This window comes from Mesoplodon bidens (assembly GCF_964165515.1).
Source record: "Mesoplodon bidens genome assembly, chromosome: 5".
Lineage (NCBI taxonomy): Eukaryota > Metazoa > Chordata > Mammalia > Artiodactyla > Ziphiidae > Mesoplodon > Mesoplodon bidens.
In genome coordinates, this window is record NC_138161.1 from 89,150,125 (window position 1) to 89,171,663 (window position 21,539).

At 41.1% G+C, this 21,539-nt stretch overlaps 1 protein-coding gene across 1 annotated transcript in view; it reads right to left on the reverse strand.

Annotated features, from left to right (window-relative positions):
• Positions 1-1,096: 1,096 nt before the first annotated feature.
• The window catches only part of NCEH1 (neutral cholesterol ester hydrolase 1), a 64,736-nt gene continuing 44,293 nt past the window's right edge, over positions 1,097-21,539 (reverse strand). The window contains exons 2-5 of the mRNA XM_081234673.1: positions 20,589-20,817; positions 18,567-18,636; positions 5,246-5,417; positions 1,097-3,322 (exon numbers count right to left, since the gene is read on the reverse strand). Coding sequence (XP_081090799.1) covers positions 2,705-3,322; positions 5,246-5,417; positions 18,567-18,636; positions 20,589-20,817 — 1,089 coding nt within the window. The 3' untranslated portion in view covers positions 1,097-2,704. The remainder of the gene's footprint in view (positions 3,323-5,245; positions 5,418-18,566; positions 18,637-20,588; positions 20,818-21,539) is intronic.

Sequence of the window (21,539 nt, forward strand, 5' to 3'; positions counted from 1 at the left end):
ACTCTGTATGCTTCCCAGAGGAATTCTTAGCACTCAGATTTTTGGTTGGTTTAGCCTCTCTTGTATCTAGTGGTTTTTGTGTATCATGATTCCCAATTATTATACCAAGGAAAATTTCAAGGAAGACCTTCAAGAAAGGTCTGAGGTGGGATATAGTGCAAGTCACTTTCACATATATAAAAGCTTTATTTATTTATTTATTTATTTATTTATTTTTGGCCATGCTGTGCGGCATGTGGGATCTTAGTTCCCCGACCAGGGATAGAACCCAGGCCACAGCAGTGAAAACGCTGGGTCCTAAACACTGGGCCACCAGGGAATTCCCAATAAAAGCTTTAATGAAACTTAGATGCTTCATCAGAAACAGTGCTTGACCCCTTTTTTCTTTCACCCCCTCTTTTCATCTGAGAGAGCCCTTTGCAGACCTAGAATCATTCATTGTCTGTAGTTAGTACAAGATTTGGCTCACAATTCTGGGGGGGGGGTGAAATGCCATTTTAAGGAATTCTGTGCATGTATTATATTTTCTTTGCTTTCCTAGAGGTGGGTAACCTCAAAATAAGGTCAAAACATTGGTTCCTTCAAATAGCATCAAAAAGAATAGTATTAAATGAGGAGGGTAGCTGTCATAGAGTAAGAACTAAAATCCCATGTTTTTAGGAGAAAAAATTGATCATGTACCTGTCTGTGTATATGGAATAACGACCTACAAAAACAAACACACACACACACACACAAAACACTGTTGAAGAAGAGGCCAATACAATTTTCCAGTCTGACAAAATGGTTGGAATTTATAGTTGGAAGACACCTCATAGATTAAGTAATTCAATTCTCTGATTTTAGAGGAGAGGGAAAACAGGCCCGGAGACGGTAAGTGACTTGCCTGAGTCCATTAGCATGTTAATTTGTATGATTATTTTTATACACACACAGGCACACAGACAGATACTCACTGTTGCATTTACTTCTGTCTTGTACATAAAATGCTCCTGACTTAAATAATAAATGAAAAATAAACATGTAGATTTTCATTTGTTATTTCATCCTCATAAGTAGGAAATACCCATCTTTCAAATGAGCGAAAAGGCTCTACTTTCTTTCCATTGATAAATTTATTGTATCATGACTTAGCTGTGTAGCTGCTCTCTGCAGTCCCTGAAAGTAGCACAGATTGCAGCAGTACAAAGAGTGGTAGGAGGGAGGGCGAAGGTACACAAGTCAGATCAGAATTGGAGTTTCCTCCTGTGCCAAAGATGTCCCACAGGCAGTGAAGTCTTCACATGAAATTAAGCCTGGTCTATTGTAACTTTAGACCTACCTGGAAGGCGATAATGAAGGGTCTCACCCAGAAGAGTATGAAGTAGTTCCTCCGACCACAGAGAGCAGAAATGACAAATGTGTGTCTTGTCTAAGTTATTGAACTATAAACTTAGATGACTTTACTAGGTGTAGTCATAGTTTCTAATTATTGTGATTTGTATATGCATATAAACATCAAAATATTTAGGCCTTATATATAGTAATATTAATAGGTATTTTACCTCTTTCCATAAAATTACATGTGGATATAATTCTAAAGTTGTTTTTTTTAAACCCTAAGGTAGTTTTTTAAAAAAATCATTATTTTTAATATTCATTACTGACTTTATTCTGAAAAATCTTGTCTAGCTATATATATTAACATTAAATAACTTAAAAAAATAAACAATACAGTACATTATATATACCAAAATAGCCCCATTTTAAAGCCATGTAAGTGAAAAAGTTGAGTTTTCAAGAATAAACTAGACCCTCTAAAGGTATTGTTCATAATTTTAATATTAAATGTATCTTCTTTTCTGACTATGCCAAATATATACACACCACTCTTGGTAATTTACGTGAGAAGTATTCATTATGAAAACAATAGGTTGGTTCATTTGTCTGTTTTTACTTGTTCTGTAAAGGAAAATTTATTCTAAATCTAAATTAATTTGCTCTCAAAAGATCTCCCCCAGGGAGGTGGCATAACCAAAAATCTTAACGATGTACAGATATCCAGTGCATGCAGCCTCATATTTTCTAATAATAGTGGTAGAAAGTAACTTTCAAGTATTATCATAATCCAACTGGACTTAGAGACAGCTATCACATAAAATTAACACTCTAAAGGAGGAAAGTCATTTGAGAAACTTGTCCTTGCTAGAAGAGCTCTGCCAAAATTCCCACAGGAAACAAAGCCATCCATCCATAAAGAACAGAGGGCACTTGGTAGCCAGCACTGACCTTGAAGTGAACACATTTAACACTGCTCTTAACTCAAAGTAAACTCTAGCAAGTTGAAGAGCCCACATTTTCTTTTTACTCATTGAAGGTCATCTGCAGCTGGTAGAATTTCTTCTAAAAAGAACTTCTTGACCGAGGCAAGACCCAAAGCTATTTCCAGCTCCTAGCCCTGCTTTCGGCAGCTGTGGGTGTTAGTAGTAATTTGGTTAAAACCAGAACAGAGAGACTGGCTCACTTAGAGAACCAGATTCAGATGTTTTTGCACTTATGTTACTCAAAAGCATTTTTTAAAATTAAATTAACATAAAGTCTGCAGGGAATAGAGATTCCATAACTCAAGTAATGAGGGGAAATTAGTCAACTAAAGAGTGAATGTCTTTCCAGAGCAGGTGCAGGAGATCAAGAGGGGCTCAAGCCTTTTAGAAATTTCACTCCTTTACAGGTTTTGATCCAGCCACTTGATGTAACTATTCCTAGTCCGAATTCCCACTGAGAAGTTGGTAGGCCAGCTGGTGAAAATCATGCATCCATGGAAGCCATCCTCAAAGTGATCAAGGGTCACCTCCACACCTGCACTCTCCAAACGCTTTGCATACATGATTCCATCGTCTCTTAGGACATCATGCTCACAGGTTAGAATATAGGTCTTTGGGAGTTGCTGCAGGACTTCCTGGTCTGCGATGAGTGGGGCTGAGCGGGCATCCAGCAGCTGAGGGATCTCCTGGACGATCCTGGTATTGCCGGTGGTCTGCATGACAGGCTTGTAGTTCTTTGTGATGGATGCGGGCAAGAGGGATGTCCAGTTTAGATGGGCCCTGAGGGCAGCAGCCTCTTCCACATCAAGTGAAGTGTGATTGTTAACTATCATTGCCTGGACAAAGTCATAATTGCCGTTTAAGTAGTCTACCCAGTACTTCACCATGACATAACGGGGCAGGATGGGGGTGTTCACATTTTGCTGATAAGAGGGTGTGTTAAAATCTAAAGCTTGAAGAACTGGATAAATTAAAGCTTGCACTTTGAGCTTGTTTTTTAGGTTGGCATCTTGATTAAACTGGAGAAGAAAAAGCGAACACATTATTTCATTTTGAGTGGCTTCTTTTACAGAAACCATACCTTTTAAAGTAGCCCAGTGCTTTACCTTGACTCAGTCAAAGGGGTGTAAGTGTTACATTTCTACCAGGCATGGTATTAAGGAATGTAGTTTAAAAAATAAATACTTCCCCATCGCCACAACTACCACCAGCCTTCAAGCTGCTGGATATTTACTGAGAAAGGTGTGATGTTTGCAACTCATAGTTCTGAGTGAACACTTCAAAGGTACATGATCTCTTAGGTCCTTAAACCCCCATCAACACTTTACTTGTATCTATCCTTTGGCATAATACTCACCTGGCTGGGTATTATAGATGGATAATGGGTGAATCTTGTTTAGTTTTGTATTCCCTGAAAGGCCCCAAAAGACAAAGGCTTACTAGGGAGAAAAAACTAGTCTGACTCTTCCAGAGTAGATGGGTAGGAAAAGCTAAATGAACAGGTGATGGGACTCCAAAGTGTTTTAATAGGACCTCAGGGTATCTCCTCTCATGAGCCATTAGTCCCCATGGCTGGTGAGAGGGTGAGAATTTAAATCGTGCTGGCAGTGCACCCTCCATTCTACACAATGAGCATGTGCCTGAGAGTGCAGTTGAGATGGAATGTGAATGAATCACCCCACCCCGCAGAACTCCATTCCCCCTGGCCTCCCCAAAAGGCAAATATATTGCCTCATTGTGTAATTCTAGTGACTAAAATGATATATTTTTTATATAACATCTAAAAGGCAGCTAACTAGGTCACTGTTTCACAAGCAGCTAAACAATCTTCAAGGTAACGTCAGCCATACAATTTTGTTTCACACCGCACTTTAGAACCCATCCTGAGGAAAGATGTAACTGCTCTGTAAAAGCAGGAGGAAATGATCAGTTAATAGTATTATTAATGTGTGCCAAGAACTGTATATACCTCATATCACTAAATCCTGGCAACAGCCCTGCAATCAAATGGCATGAGCCTCATTTTCCTGAGGCTCAGAGAGGTGAGAGGACTTGCCAAAGCCCCACAGCTCTCACAGCGGGGCCTGGATTCCAACCTGGTTGTGTCCAGTTTTAAAGCCCATGAGGCTCTCCCCACTGTACCAAGACTTTCTTCTTACCGCTTTGGATGTGTGGATAGCAAACCCACCGATGCCAAGCGGAGGACAAAGTTCTTTATTTATAGCAAAAGAGAAGAAATCAGGACATGCCACAAATGAAAAGGCAGATGCTATTTGGGAATGCCAAAAGAAATTTGGAGGTAAGAAGACAGAGATGCTATTCTTAAATTATTTAACTCAGAAGAGGAAGAAAATGTACTTATCTTTGAGTCTACACAGCTGCCCAAAATTGGGGATGCTACTAGAGCTAGACAGTTTTCAAAGAATTTAACCAGCTAAAGCTCAGACTAACTTGTTTTGTAACATTTAAAGTGGATGAACCATTTAACTCTTTCTTTTATATTAAAAAAAAAAAACCTTTGGGAAACACTTTAAAATTTTTAAATTTGGCTCAGAGTTTAAGGAAACAATCTTAGTAATTGGAATTTAAGCAAAATTATCTTGTAAGTCCAACGTGGAAAAGGAGCAGAAGATACTTAATTTCCATGCATATCCCTGAGGAGTAAGGGAGCCCTCTAAAATGTTAGCCCTCCTCTCACATTACTCACCTTAATTGTAATCAGGGCCCTTCCAAGGACTCAGAGATTACAATTCTTTCAATGACCCCTCTTCCTACTTCAAAAGATCTCTGAGAGCTTGCCAAGTGCAGTCATCTGAATTACTTGGCCCCCAAGTGACCAGCCCACCCAGTTAGGCCTTTACCATGCGTAGTGGACGATCTGTTGGTTTGTTGAATATTACCACATGCTCTCCTTCCACCAGCCCCTCAGGGCTCTCTGTTACCTGTTGGCCCAGGGCAGCTGCCAAATTCCCACCAGCACTGTCACCAGAAACGCCGATTCTGCCTGGGTCAACTGAATACTTGTGTAAGACTTCTGGCTGCAGGAAGTACTTTGTGGCACGTATAACATCATGAATTTGCTCAGGAAAATAAACCTTTGGAACTAGCCTGTATCTGTGAAGACAAAAGATATATTCATTTAAGAACTTCACCAAGTCTTTAGAGGCCATTTAAAGGTTAAGGGGAAACTGGTTCTTTTGAAGCCAGAAACAAACAGGTAAGGAATTATAATAAATATAAAAATAAACCATTTTCTTGCCATTCAAATACTTACTTTTAAAAAGTCATGATTTTGTCATTCTTCATGATTTACTTGATAAATATAGTAAAACTGTACTCCATTGAAGAGGTCATGCCAGCCCGACATTAAACCCAAGCAATGTATTTGCTCCCTGGAAGGCTGGAACTAAAACGTCAGCTGTCAACCAGCAAAAGGGAAACCAAGTTTCCAGATGGCCCATGGCAGGCCTGCTGGGACACTTCTGGGGCTTCTCCTACCGCCCCACTTTGCAAGATTAGAATCCCTCTGGGATCCTGCTCTGTACACTTAGTAGGATTCAGATTCCCTTAAGAGCCCCAAGAGCCCTGGTATTGTCAAATGCCCCACCTATATATAATATCACCTTACAAATCCATTGGTAGTCTTGGCTTGAGGTGCCCTCTCAGCCTCCACGCTCCTTATTTCTCACTCATCCTTTAAACTTTACTTGAGGGTTTGCCTTCTCCAGGAAGCTCTCCTTGACTACAACTCCACTTGCTTCTGGGGCTCAGCTGGCTACCATTCCTTGATACTTCTATGTGCTGGGGTATATTGTTCATATTGCCTCATAGTAACATGATTTCTTTCCGTATTTCCTCTTAAGAGTGTGTTCTCCAATATCAGGGACTATGTGTTTCCAGTGTATATCTATCAATGTGCTGAGCACATAATCATGCATCTAGTAAAACTTTTCTGAGTATTAACGTACCTTCATTTTGCAAGTGAAGAAACTGAGGCATAGAAAAACTACTTGATTTGTAAAATAAACCAAACACAAATCAAAACAAGGTAGGATAGGAACTAATTAATTAAAACCTAATAATAGTCAGCTAATACTCAAGTCTTTTGATTTCCAATTTGTAATAAGCATATTTATTCTCAGAAACTAGTTTTTTCTCTACTACTCTATATAAGGTCGTTCATTTCCCCCATCTAAATTCCAGAGAGTTAATTAAATATCTTCACATTCTGGGAATTCCCTGGCGGTCCGGTGGTTAGGATGCCATGCTTCCAATGCAGGGGGCACGGGCTCGATCCCTGGTTGGGGAACTAAGATCCCAAAAGCTGCACAGTGCAGCCAAAAAAGAAAAAATCTTGACATTCTGTGCAGACACGATCAAATCGACAAATATTTGTGAAATACTTTGATAAGCAGTGAATGTAGATCTACTCTTTCAGGAATTACTACATTTTTAAAACACAAAGTGCAATAAGAAATTCCCTTAGTGGTTGTCCTATAACAGATAAAATAAGTTTTCTAATTTCTTTTTTTTTCCATCTGTGATGATCAAGTAATCATCTGAAATATTTTTTCTCCAGCTGACTTTCACAATGTCTTAGTGAAGCTGCTGCTACTTTAGTTCATTCATTAATAATGGGTAAAAGGAGTAGGAGTACACCATTTTGTCCAATAGGTGGAGTCATATGATTCTATTTAACCTCAGTTCTGGGATGAGGTCTCAATTTGTTACTTTCAATATTACCAAGCTGAATTCTTAATTCTTTCAATGAAATAAGAACAAATGCACTTCATGACTCAAGGTGTGAAAATAAAGGCTATTTTGTCTCAGGAAGATTCCATATAGCATGATAGACTATCTTCCTAGTGGCCCAAGAGGTCAGAAAATATTTTGCTAGAACACATTCGTGAATCAAATTTTCAGATGTTGTTTCACAAAAGGTCTTAATGAGTTTGAATCAAGAGGAACTGGTAATCTAAAACATATGCTACTGCTTCAAATCTTATGAGTTGATTAATAACTGGCTCAGATAACAGAGCAAACATCCTAGTCCTCCTGGTGCCCTTGAAGCCCTCCTCCCCTTATCTTTGTTCATTCTGGAAACATTCTCTAGTTTTATACATTAAGAAGGGATACTATTTTCATGGACTGAAGGATGTAGTGAAACTAGATTTTTTTTTTTTTTTGGCGGCACGCAGGCCTCTCACTGTTGTGGCCTCTCCCATTGTGGAGCACAGGCTCCGGACGCGCAGGCTCAGTGGCTGTGGCTCACGGGCCCAGCCGCTCCGCGGCATGTGGGATCTTCTCAGACCGGGGCACGAACCCGTGTCCCCTGCATCAGCCGGCGGACTCCCAACCACTGCGCCACCAGGGAAGCCCTAGGTATTTTTAAGATGAGCCTTCAAAGTAGCTTGAAATTGACCTGAGAAGTATCACGAAAATTCTGTAATATTATAGACACAGAAAACTGAGAGTCAGGAGGAGACTTATGAGTGGTGTAGTCAAAGAAAGCATGCATAAATACATTTATTTGCTGCTTTTGTTCAAGGCTGTGTCCCTGCAAAGTACTGAAAGAGGATTCCGCCTTTTTTTTTTAATTGTAGATCTTGAGTGAAAGCACCTGATGAATTTGTGGCACATACAGTCTCAATTTGCCCAACTCAGTGCAGGATACATGACTCTGCAGTGTCAGCTTCTACCTACCTATTACTGCACATGCCTCTCACTAGAAGAACAAAATTTGGTGTAAATTAAGGAATGAGGTTTACTCAATTTAATAAATATGTACACTCTATAAAAATTATCTTTTTCCTGCTAGGTGAGGTACCTCACCAGGTACTCTACAGATGTTTCACTCAAATCTCAGAGCAAACCTGTGGGTTTAAGGATGAGAACATGAGGCTCAAGGGGATGCATAACTAGTCTACAACAGCTAGTAAGTGGCAAAGCTGTGATCTGAATTCACAGCTGACTTCAAAATCCACATGCCTCCCCCTTTTAAAATATTCTCATTCTTCCAAACCCACAGCCTTTAAATGTATGTGTGTGTGTTCTCACTACCTCACCAAAGCAGTAAGTTCTCAAAACTGTAGATTTCTGACATCCCAGAACTTCTCTCATGATTTCAATGTTTTTGCAATATTCTCAAAACAAACCACCTGGCAGAGTACCTGGCACATGGTACATCTTTAATAAGATATTTTTATTTGTCCCAAACAAAAGTTTAGAGATTTATTTTATACTTTTTACATATAAAATATGTCATATTTTATTACATACTATTATGGTGGGAAAAGTAATAAGCTATATGCCTTTAAAAAACATTAAAAAAAAGAAATTGTTCCTAACTTACCTACTCTTCGGGCACATCTCCAAGGACTGCCTGTATGCTCCGCATAGCTCAGAGTTTCTCAACTCTATATGCACCTTAGGATAATCTTGGGAACTTTATAAAACCAACACTGAGGTTTGAGCTCCTCTACAAAACATTCCAATTTATTTGATCTGAGGTGGGGCCCAGCATATCTATATTTGAAGAAAAATTCCCCCAAGTAATTCTAATGTGCAGCCAGCGTTTAGAAATATTACTGAATCCAACCATACTGTCACTCTCCTCCGAACACAACTCCCTGTTCCCGTTCCCAATGCATTGGTCCTTCTCTCCATCCCCTATGCCCTTCCCCCAGAAATTCCTCATCAAATGTTGCCATTCTTTAAGTCTCATCTCAAATGCCACTTCCTCCATGAAATCTTCTAAGAGCCCAGCCAAAAGTTAACTCTCCTTTCTTGAAGCCCTCAAAGTCTCTCTTACAATAGGTCATAACAGGCATGTCAACTTCCTCGAGGAGGAGACGGAAAGTCACAGCTAAGTACTAGAGTTCATACCCACCTGAAATAAGCAGCACCATTTCTACAATCTATTACTTTATTACCTACTTTGTTAGTGACCAGGGAGATGGAACAATGCTCAGAAAGACTGACAAATTCTTCCTTAAGTCAAAGGCAGATACACATGCCCAGAGTTGAAGGGAAATGAGTTGCTTCCAAGACTATGGACGTGGAAGCCCTGAATAATACTAGTGTTCTAAGAGTGCTGTAAAGTGCATTTTCCCTCAAAATAACCTAGCCTGGAAACACTGAGACAGTCTTCTGTAGCGGGCAAGGACACTGAGTTCTCTTCATGTAGTGCCAGTTAGGTGAAAGGTACATGTGATATTCCAGAATGAAATTATACTCCTATTTGATTCAGGAGTGAGATAAAATCACCTTCCATTTTGGCCCCCTTTTCCTTTTTCTTTTCCTTTTTCACTGTCTCCCGAGAAGAGCTCAGAAGATTCATCTTGAGAACATAAAAAGGTTAACATTCTCCTCAGTCTTAAAGAACCCATGTCAGTAGGGGTTATCTGAAACAAATCAACAATTACAGTCATATTGTGTTATTTGAGGGGGACAACTCCAGGGGAAGAATCTATTTATTCCTCTAATAGGTAGAAGCTTCCTTTCCATTAAAAGAATATATAATAAAATTACATAAAAGTGGAAAGACTGTGAATGGATAATTGTTTCTCTTTCCATTTGTGCAATGAGGTTTGTGCATAAAGATTGAGGAAGGGTCTTCCTTTCTGCTTCTACTCTGAAAATTGGCTCTCGAGATAGCTTTGACTACCAGTCATTCAGCAAGGCAGAACCGAGCTTAACAAAGGCTTGGCTGATTGGATAATAAGTACATTCAAAAGAACTGACAGATGTCAGGATGTGTCACCCAAATCCTAGGAGTGATTGAACCTAGAATTGTGATCCGTTTAAATGATATGATGCTCTGACGCTGTTTACGAGTTTAGACTTCCTGAGACGTCTCTATGGATACGGCAGGGAGCTCCCCAGGCCTCCCCTCCCCAATTCAGATATAAACTTCGCCTTTAACCTCAAGAGGGAATAGAGAGCCAAACATTCCCTCAGGTGGCTACAGAAGCCCAAGCAGGCTTGGGGCCAAGTCCCTCGGACCTCCTTTCTCTGTGTGATTTCAGAAGCTAAACAGAGCTCTGGGCTCAGGTGTGGGTGGAACTAGGCTTCCCAACCTCGCTGCAGTGTTCAGCACAGGCTTTCTGTACAGCTCCAAGCCCCCCTCCCCCCCAATTCTAAAAGACCTAAACCACAAGAGAGAAGCCAGTGGATTTTTTGTTTTTTTTTGCGATACGCGGGCCTCTCACTGCTGTGGCCTCTCCCGTTGCGGAGCACAGGCTCCGGACGCGCAGGCCCAGCGGCCACGGCTCACGGGCCCAGCCGCTCCGCGGCATGCGGGACCTCCCCAGACCAGGGCACGAACCCGTGTCCCCTGCATCGGCAGGCAGACTCCCAACCACTGGGCCACCAGGGAAGCCCCAGTGGTTTTTTTTTTTAATGTTAGTAAAAAACAGAGCCAAGAAGACATTAGCTTAATATGTCTAAAAAGGAGATTCATTAGTTAATGATAGTGAAGTAACTAAAACAACCTACTTCTTAAAAGAAGCCTCAATATTGTCTTTCTGTAGCATTAATAAATTATTTGTAACACTGGCCTTTGGGTTTGCTAATAAGGTAGCCTGGACTGAGTAAAAGGAAAGTTTTGGACAAATCTTCCCTTTCTTGGAGGGGAATCCTGAGGAATTCTGTCTGCCCATCTCCCAGGGCTGCCCAGGTTGGGGTGAGGCATGAGGATTTCTGCATGCAGATCTGGGAAGAAGAGCGGGAAAAGGAGCAGAGGGAGAGTCACAGCTAGGTCACCGTGGCTCGTGTCTTTCAGAGTATCTTGTTTGAACAACTATTTATCAAGATGTGTGTTGTATTGTGCCTCTAGAAGCTCTGTGATTTTGTTAGCTTGTACTCATCTAATTTTATGGATGAGCAGGACAGAGTCATAAAAGTCCCATTGCTTATAATTCTGTTAGCAGCAGACTAAGATACGTGGTCCAGCTTCTATTCTGCCTACGTGAGCAACGTTCTTCTTTACAGCTCTGTCAAGTTTTAAGTTCTCTGTGAATAGTGCCGCCTGATATTTGGTGGATGGGAACAGGTCTCCACTGACACGAAACAGAGAGTTTTAGTGTCGTACAGACTTAGTTAAAAGCAAAACACAACTTGAAACCGTTTTTGACAACCAAAAAAAGCAATGTAAATGCCTTGTAGAATTTAATAATATCTGACATGCCTACTTTGTTATTATCTCACATTTTATCTTTTTGTAATTGAAGTATAATTGCCACACAATATTATATTAGTTTCAGGGACACAACATAGTGCCATGATCTGTGGCATTATGTTACATTATGACATGATCGCCACAATAAGTCATTACCATTTGTCACCATACATAGTTATTACAATATTACTAACTATACTCCCCATGCTGTACATTAGCATTTTATCTTTAAAAAAAAGAAATTAGGGGGCTTCCCCGCTGGCGCAGTGGTGAAGAATCCGCCTGCTAATGCAGGGGACATGGGTTCAAGCCCTGCTTCGGGAAGATCCCACATGCCACGGAGCAACTAAGCCCGTGCGCCACAGCTACTGAACCTGCGCTCTAGAGCCCGCGAGCCACAACTACTGAGCCCATGTGACACAACTACTGAATCCCGCACACCTAGAGCCCGTGCTCCAAAACAAGAGAAGCCACCGCAATGAGAAGCCTGAGCACCGCAACAAAGAGTAGTCCCCGCTCGCCTCAACTAGAGAAAGCCAGCGCACAGCAACGAAGACCCAACACAGCCAAAAATAAATAAATAAAATAAATAAGTTAAAAAAAAAAAAAAGGGCTTCCCTGGTGGCGCAGTGGTTGAGAGTCCGCCTGCCGATGCAGGGGACACGGGTTCGTGCCCCCGTCTGGGAAGATCCCACATGCCGCGGAGCGGCTGGGCCCGTGAGCCATGGCCGCTGAGCCTGCGCATCCGGAGCCTGTGCTCCTCAACGGGAGAGGCCACAACAGTGAGAGGCCTGTGTACCGCAAAAAAAAAAAAAAAAAAAAAAAAAGAAATTAAGGACTTCCCTGGTGGTCCAGTGGTAAAGAATCAGCCTTCCAATGAGGGGGACGTGGGTTTGATCCCTGGTTGGGGAATTAAGATCCCATATGCTGCAGGGCAACTAAGCCTGCACGTCGCAACTACTTTGCCCACAGGCCTCAACTAGAGAGGCCACGGGCGGCAAACTACAGAGCCCACACGTTCTGGAGCCCACATGCCACAACCAGAGAAGAGAAAACCTGCGTGCCACAACGAAGAGCCCTCACACTGCAACAAAAGATCCCTCATGCCTCAACGAAGATCTGGCATGCTGCAACTAAGACCCGACACACACAAAAAAATCAAAATAAATTAATTAATTTAAAAAAAAGAAGAAAAGTTAAATCTTCCTTTTTCCTGATGTCTTATGGTTCTAGTATTGTGTTTTATTATATAAACTACAGGTAAAAAGGTACCATATTATAGTTAAACTGCAATGAAGTTTATGAAAATAAGCTTATGAATATAAACTTCCTTCCCAGATTATGTAAATGAGGATACATCCATGTATCTTGGGTATGATAAGATGAACTCTTCCATTTATTTCACAAATACTTACTGTGCAATTATGTGTAAAAATAGCATAATGTTGTAGAAGCTACTAAATAGAAGTCATGGCCTATTTTTATACCTTGAGATCTTTGTCTACCTCAGTTGTTGGATCTGTTCCCAGAATCTTGAGCCAATAGCAATGATGTAAACTCAGAAGCTCCTGGTGTTGCTTCATGTGAAGTGATTCCATCACCAGGGCTGCCCCCAACCCTTGCCTACCAGCTTCCTCAGATTATATCTAACCTTCAACAAGGCCACTCCCTACATGAAGTAAAGCCATGACACCACTACCCACTACTGTTGGCCTCAAGGATAAGGAGCAGCTGTCTCCAGACCACCTCCCTGCTAGGAGAAGGAATTCCAAGAGAACCAAGAGTCCATCATCCTTCTGAAGGCTCTCAGGATCATCCACCCTTATTTCTTATTTTCCTTAGTCATTGCCAGAAGCATAAGTCCCCTCATCTGTCTTCTCTCATATTTCATTCCCTTAATGCTCTCTGCCTCCTCCCGTCCTCCCAAGCCCTCTCATTACAACACTTTGGACTTCCATGACCAATTCATTCTGTCTAACTAGGTTCTGCTCATCCCTAGGAGCTCGATTCAAACCCTTCAAACTAGGTAAGATCTTACCTACTTGATGCCTCCATTACTACTTTACATCACTTATCACATTTAATATTACTTGTTCAAGGTTTGATTTCTCATCTAGATTAAACTCCATGAGGACAGAAATTATGCCTTACTCACACTGTTATGCCACCAGAATTTAACAAAGTAGCTGGCACATAACTGGAATTCAATAGGTGTTTATGGAATAAAAGAAAGAGGTGAGCAGTGAGAAGAAATATGGTCCCATGTTAGACCTCTGAACATACTTTCCAAGAGAAACATCACGATCATATGATGTTGGCTATACCTCAACTAGAGCATAGGTTATGTGGCTCTTTGTGGGTTGGCTCGCCTGGACGGATCCTAATCACCTTAGCTCATTATTTCTGCAAAGAAAAGTGCTGTGAGTTCCAAACACATTGACAAATAAATTAGTTAAGTTGGACCTTTCTGTCCTATGGGCTAGAGCACTAACTTTTCAGACTTGTCTAGTGATGTAGAGTATCAGAAGCCCTTTTACCTCAAATGTCCAAACTGATTCTCATAACAACTCTCTGAAATCATTAACCCAACTCAAAGTGTATCTACTTATTAGCATACATGTTTAAGCCACGTACTGGGTGCGGTGGGCCCAAAGGAAAGAGGACATGATTCTTGTTCCCAGTAGCTCACGTTCTACATACACAGGAAAGATTCCTAACCCCATTTTTCAGGTGAGGTTAAGTGACTTGCCTGCGATTACACAGCCTTGAGTAATGGTACTTGCCCACTGCTGTGATGTTCATCTGCTGATAAACCGGATGCTACAATGAATAGATTTGGCACAGTGGAAGGTGAAGATGAAAGCAGGGCACTTCTATATTTTAGTTCTTTTTTTAAAAAAAATCTTCTTAAAAACACCCTATCCAGTGGAGCAGTGGTTAAGAATCCGCCTGCCAATTCAGGGGACACAGGTTCAAGCCCTGGTCCAGGAAGATCCTACATGCTGCAGAGCAACTAAGCCCATGCCACAACTACTGAGCCTACGCTCTAGAGCCCACAAGCCACAACTACTGAAGCCCACGCACCTAGAGCCCATGCTCCGCAACAAGAGAAGCCACCACAACGAAAAGCCCGCGTGCCACAACGAAGACCCAATGCAGCCAAAAATAAATAAATTTATTTAAAAAAAAACACCTTATCCATCCTTCTTTGTTTTATGATAAGCACAGACTTAAAAGAACACCTGTTTCACTGGAGACAGATGCTAACAGGTGGAGAAGGGCATGTAGGAAGAGCTTAGGCATGTTGCCAGTTGCTTACATTAGCCCTGGAGGATAAGGCTTGTGTGGAGAATCCTTAAGGTACCCAGTAAAACAAGTCCACCTTCTCTCCTTTCCTCAGGCCTTTGAGGAGCTGGAGCTACACAGGAAACCACTGAAGAGGCCCTGAGGCCAGCTCACCAGCACCAAGCTGCAGGGCCTTGCTCCATAATGGGGTTCAGCTGCTTAAACAGCCCTGCCTTTCTCTGGCCAGCTACCCAGGCCAGATGATACAATCGTTTACTTGAAGGTTCCTGCATTATAAAACTGCATCAAGGGCCCTTGAGTGATCTGGGAGGCCCAGCTGAGGATCCAGGGAGGCCGGGGAGCTGTCCAGAGTTGTCCAGTGCCACATTTGCAGAGGAGGAAGCCACAGCATCACTCTGATTCTAAGGCTCCCATTCACAGGGTCAGAGCTGCCTAAATGACTTAGGAGACCAACCCTTCCAAGGAACTGGAGAAGCAAGGATTCTCTTAGGTCTGCGATCTGGAGTAGGGGCAAGAAGGAGATGAGTTATGAATGGGAGTGCAGCTGGCAGAGAGAGGCAGAGGGAAGGGGAGAGCTACATAAGCTCAGGGCATGGAAAGTGGCTGATGTTGCCATAACCCTGTCACTCAGCATCATCAGCTTCCTTCAGTATTAGTTTGATACTGGGTCAAAGAAGCATAGGAGCCTGGGGAGTGATTCCACCTGGCTCAATTCCCCACTCCACATATGTGACTAAGTAGCTATGTGACCTCTTGCAGGTTACTTAACTTTTTGGACCTCCATTTCCTCATCTATGAGGAAAATATCAAAATACTTACTTTGGATGACTTATACGAAAGTTAAGCAAGACTCTTTATTCATTCATTCCATAAATACGTATTAAATGCTCTTTTGGTGTTCTGTGACTAATTTTCAACATGTGTATGTGATGGGGGAGTTGCCCCGCACCTCCAACAAGCAATGCTCTGGACACCAGCTGGGTGTCCTACAGTTCAACTCAATTCTGACAATATCTACATGGAGATAGCAGCAGATTCCACAGATTAAGGGTTCAGTCCTGCAAAACTGTAGGATCACCCCCAACCTCAGACACCAGACGCAAACCCAGGTTGTCACCTATGCTTTTCCCCAAGCTATAGACTGGAGGTTCCAACAATCCCCTCCAACTCAGGATGCCAATGGTTGTTACTGTACTTCTGAACACCTGGCTATAAATCAGAGGTTCCCACAACCTCCTCCTCTGGTTCAATTAATTTGCTAGAGTGGCTCAAAGAATTCAGAGAAATATTTTACTTACTAGATTACTGATTTATTATAAAAAGAATACAACTCAGGAACAGCGAGATGGAAAGATGCGAAAGTCAGGGTAGGTGGGAAGGGGTGCAGAGCTTCCTTGCCTTCTGGAGGTGCACTACTCTCCCCAAATCTATGTGTGTTCACCAACTGGAAGCTTTCTGAACTCTGTCCTTTGGGTTTTTATGGAGGCTTCATTACCTAGTTATGATTGATTAAATCATTGGCCATTGGTGATTGATAAAACCTCCAGCCCATCTCCCCCCACCAGAGGCCAGCGGGGTGGGAAACTCCCAACCCTCTAATCACATGGTTGGTTCTCCTGGCAACCAGCCCCCATCCTTAGGTGCTTCCAAAAGTCACCTCATTCACATAACAAAAGACACCTTTTTTTTTTGGCCATGCAAGGGGGGCAGGGGTGGGACAGTTCCCTGACCAGGGATGGAACCCTTGCCCCCTGCAGTGGAAGGGTGAAGTCTTAACCACTGGACGACCAGGGAAGTCCCACAAAAGACTCCTTTAACTCTCTGAACACTTAGGAAATCTGAAGGATTTGGGGAGCTGTGAGCCAGGAACTTTGGACGAAGACCAGGTACATGTGAAAAATACACTTTGGTCATCTGAATGACCAAATATATATTTCTTACAAATCACAATATCATAAATTTCCAGTATCTGCCAGGGACGTTTCCAGACACTAATGATCAGCAATGAACAAAACAAACAAAAATCCCTAAAATCTCTGCCTTCATAAAACTTACATTGTCTATTTATATTCAATACAATAAATACATAATAAGTTATATATATGGTCTGTCAGATGTTGATGATAATTTTGGAGAAAAATAAAGCAGAAGAAAAGTGGACTGCAATTTTAGGGGTGTCAAGGAAGGCCTTGCTGAAAGGATGATACTTGAACAAAGATCTGAAGGAGGAGAAACAATATATACATAGCACCTGCACAATGCCTGCCATGGAATAGGTACCATGATTTTTGTATTACCATCACTGTAATCATTATAATTATTATTCACTTTCTTCTTAGTGTCCCAGAAAAATAGCTAATATAGAACTGGTAGAAACAAAACACTGATATTAATATTAATACTAATAATGATAATAATAGCTACATTAACTAAGATTGGTTGAACACACTATTATTTACAAGGTCTGAATTATAGAACCTAACTCCAGGAGAATAACTTCTCCAACTCTTGGTGTAGGATAGATTCTCTTAAAATGCTGATTGGTTTTTAGATTTAAAAAGGCAGTAATCATGTATAGTACTGTCTGGAGTACAGTAGTACAGTATCTTTATTTCAAGCCCAGGGTGTCCGGAAGCAAGTGTAAAAGCAGCGGTGAAGTAGCTGGTACACTGCTAAGAAGCACCAAGTGATAACGATTGTGTTTGTTGGACTTAGAACAAATTGGACTTAGGAATGAGCTCTCAGAACAGAACTTGTTCGTTCTGAGACTTACTGTAGGGGACTTAACTGTATTTACACTTAATTTTAAATGAGTGGATCTGATGGAATAGTAGGAATTATCTGGTATGTCCAAACTTCCTTTGCTTTCTCAGCACTTGTGAAGGTAAAGTGAGAGAATTAACACAGAAAACAGTCACACTATACAGGAATTTTTTTAACTTCAACATTAGTTGAAATTTATAGTGGTAATTTTTAGAATATGCTTTTACTTGGCTGTCTAAGAAAAAACCTGATGGAAAAAATCCCTTCTCTCTTATCATAGTTTAGTTCCACACAACAGCATAACAAAATAATCTTTCCCTTTAGGGTTTTTCTCCTGAAATTCCATGAGCACTGTCTGACCTTGCAGTTCACAAGGTTAATGATTCAACTATAACTTTTTTTTTTTTTTCTTTTTGCGGTACGCGGGCCTCTCACTGTTGTGGCCTCTCCCATTGCAGAGCACAGGCTCCGGACGCACAGGCTCAGTGGCCATGGCTCACGGGCCCAGCCGCTCCGCGGCATGTGGGATCTTCCCGGACCAGGGCACGAACCCGTGTCCCCTGCACTGGCAGGCGGGCTCTCAACCACTGTGCCACCAGGGAAGCCCTCAACTATAACTTATTAAAGTTAGTTAGCTATACTTTAATTCCTCTTGAAAGGCATTGCACGGCTTTCTTACACGTCAATAGTCTAATAATACAGAGCTATACTAAAGTAAAAAAAAAAAAGGCAGTAATCAAACTATATACTATAAATAACTGATTTTATATTTCTCTCATTTTAAGCTAATTCTGTTTCCAGAAGGTTCCAAAACTAAAATAAAAAGATAGTTTGAGGCATTATAAAGCTAGTTCAAGAAATTCTAAGTTACATCAGAAATCATTTTCTGTGACTTTGGGAAAATCACTTCACCTCTCTGGACTTTCATTTTACAGTCTAGCACTTGTAAAATAAAATAACTAGATGGTTACCTAGGATTCCTTCTTAAATGTTTTTCTATGACTATTATTACTTACTCAATGGAGACAATGACAGCATTCAATTCCTCAGCCATTGCTTTACACAGTTCATCATAATACCTGATTTCTGAAAGAGACAAAGGAGCAAATGCTCACTATAAAGCAGTTTATTTAATACTGTCCATTCTTAAATTCTGCTAATTATGGATTGTTTTTAGACTTGGACTTAAGTTATTAATAATAAAAACAATAAAAAGTAAATATGAACATATACCTCATTAACAGAGTTACATGTACAAATGTAAAAAATTAATCTGGTTTCTCATAAAATGCAATTACTATAAAATAACAGGAAATCCATATTAGATTACCTTTGAATGTGTTTTTAACTAACCAAAAATTTATTTTATAATGGACTATATGAAGTGCATCAGATTCATTCTGATTTTGTAGTTCTTCAAATGTATGCCTTTCCAGAAATCACAGAAAATAAGCAGTTTCCTCCTTAGAACCAAAAAATTTTTCTCTTAACACCATCATTTGCTGTGATTCAGAAAAGTCACCAATCTGAAGAATATGGTATTCTGTTTAAACCAACACAGAACAAATAGAATTTTAGGAAGTCTTAGCATTTCTTAGAAAGAGAATCCAAAGGTTTGTAGTGACAGAAGCAATTTTAATATGTAAAAATTTAATCCCTTAGGCTGTTCTTTTAATATATTAATGTTTTTATAATATATTAAGAGCTGAATTGCGTCAACAGAAAGCCAAAGACTACCTTATTTATAGGTTTTCCAAGGCAGTCTAAGAACCAGAAGTTCAATAACTACATAAACACCTGCATACCTACTTCCAGCTCTTCCTCTGGCAGAAGTGATCAGTCAAAATTATGTGGAAAAGGCCAGGCTGACTCATAATCCATACCATTCCTGGCACTTATACTTCCTGGTCTCTGATGTATTGATACTATCTCACCTGGCAAGTGTCCAGCGCTACAGAAGCAACCTTTTCTAGGACAGAGACTCTGTCTTACTCTTTTGTATCCCCATCACCAAGCACACATTAGGGTGACCAGAGGTCCAGCTTTGCATACAACTCTTTGAGTTTTTGTACTGAAAGTGCTGCACCCTGGGAAACTACTCAGTCCTGGGCAGACCTACATATTCAGTAATCATCTTATGGAAATGTGAACAAATCAATGAATAAAAGAATAAATGATGAATATGGAGTTAAATGAAATGAGATTACTAGAAAAAGTTATACTTTTTGGCCTTTGCTGCATTAAAAAAAAAAAAAAAAGACAAACTAGAACAAGTTGCCATCGCCTTTAAACTTAGGGGATGCCAAAAGCTCTGGGCTGAAGGTGAGGAAGTAGCGCCATAATAATTACAAGCAGAGATAAGGCCCTATTTCCTCCTTAATATGCTTTTCACTAGGCTGCTCCCCTTGGCTGCCTGACATTTTTAATGTGTGTTCTGCTCATGAAAGTTTTCCAATATTAAAGAGAATGTTCTTGAACTTTGCAAGGCCATTTCCTTTTAACTGTGGCATATGTTTTATATTTTCATCTTTGTTTTCACAAGCAGATGAAATGTTGATGAGTTAACGTGTATTCAGAAATACTTGTTCTATTTCATAGAAAGGTGTCTTCAAAACACAAGTTGGCACAGAGCTACAGATAATTGCCTCATATTCTGGCCCAGGGAAACTTTACCTTGTTTTGGTGCAGAAAGCAACTTCAGTACTTCACAATAAGTTAGTCTAGGATTTAGGTTACAGGAAATATTTTCAAAACAGTCTGCCTGAATTAACAAACGCACAGGCAAAACCCTTGATGTAAGGTAGCTATATAATCATGTAGGGTAGCTATATAATCAATCATCCAAACCAGGACCCTTTCAAGAACAGAAAGGGGGGGCACTATGAATAATTTTGCTGAGACAATAGGGATACACGGGACTGCCAGGGGAACCAGGTCCAATGGCCCCCTTCTCCTTACCCAGGAAGAAAGTCAATTCAGTCACACCTCTCTGTGGGCCAGCTACAACCCCAAACAACCTGAACGCGACCAGGACATACTTGCACTTGCCAAGGCCCAGCCTCCTCCGTGAATGTAAACAACGCTGCGTTTCAGTGGCTCTTCTGGCTTTGCAGAGCCTTCAAACACTCTGACTTCCACACCGTCAAAGTCAGTGTCTGTTACTTTCACCTGAGCAGACGACCATGCGCTTTTCTTGCCAAAAGAAATGATGATGAAGTTCAGCGCGAGCAGATGATGGCTGAGGCCCAGGTAGTGTATCAGGTTACTCTGCAGGATGAGGGGGAATGAGGGAGAGTGTGTGTCAGCTGAGTTATCACCTGAGCCACACTTACCAACCCTTCAGTATTCCAATTCTTACAAGCAATTGCCGCTGCCCTTGAGGACTCACTGGCTACTTTTTTTGTTTGTTTGTTTGTTTTGTTTTTTTGTGGTTTTTTGCAGTACGCGGGCCTCTCACTGCTGTGGCCTCTCCCGTTGCGGAGCACAGGCTCCGGACGCGCAGGCTCAGCGGCCATGGCTCTGCGGCATGTGGGATCTTCCCGGGCCGGGGCAAGAACCCGCGTCCCCTGCATCAGCAGGCAGACTCTCAACCACTGCGCCACCAGGGAAGCCCTCACTGGCTACTTTTAATACAATAACAAATCATATTTACCCTTCGTTTTCAGAGCTTCGAGAGAGTATTTTCATCTGAAAATATCAGAGTAAATCGCCTTTGATCTTCAGATAGTCTCTGAGAGGGAAATGTGTCATCAGTCTTATTTTATCAAGAAGGTTTAGAAATTAGCTTAACTTGCCCATTTCGCTGGATAAATGGCAGTTCTGCGACTCAAACCTAGAAACTGTGAATTCCAGGATTCAGTCCCTTCCCCCGACCCTTGCCCACCCTAAATCAGCACATCACAGTTCCAATAACATACTAGGAACTAGGAAGAATACTTTATTTGAATACAAATAGAAGAGAGGAGAGGTTTATATTTAAGTATTTTTAA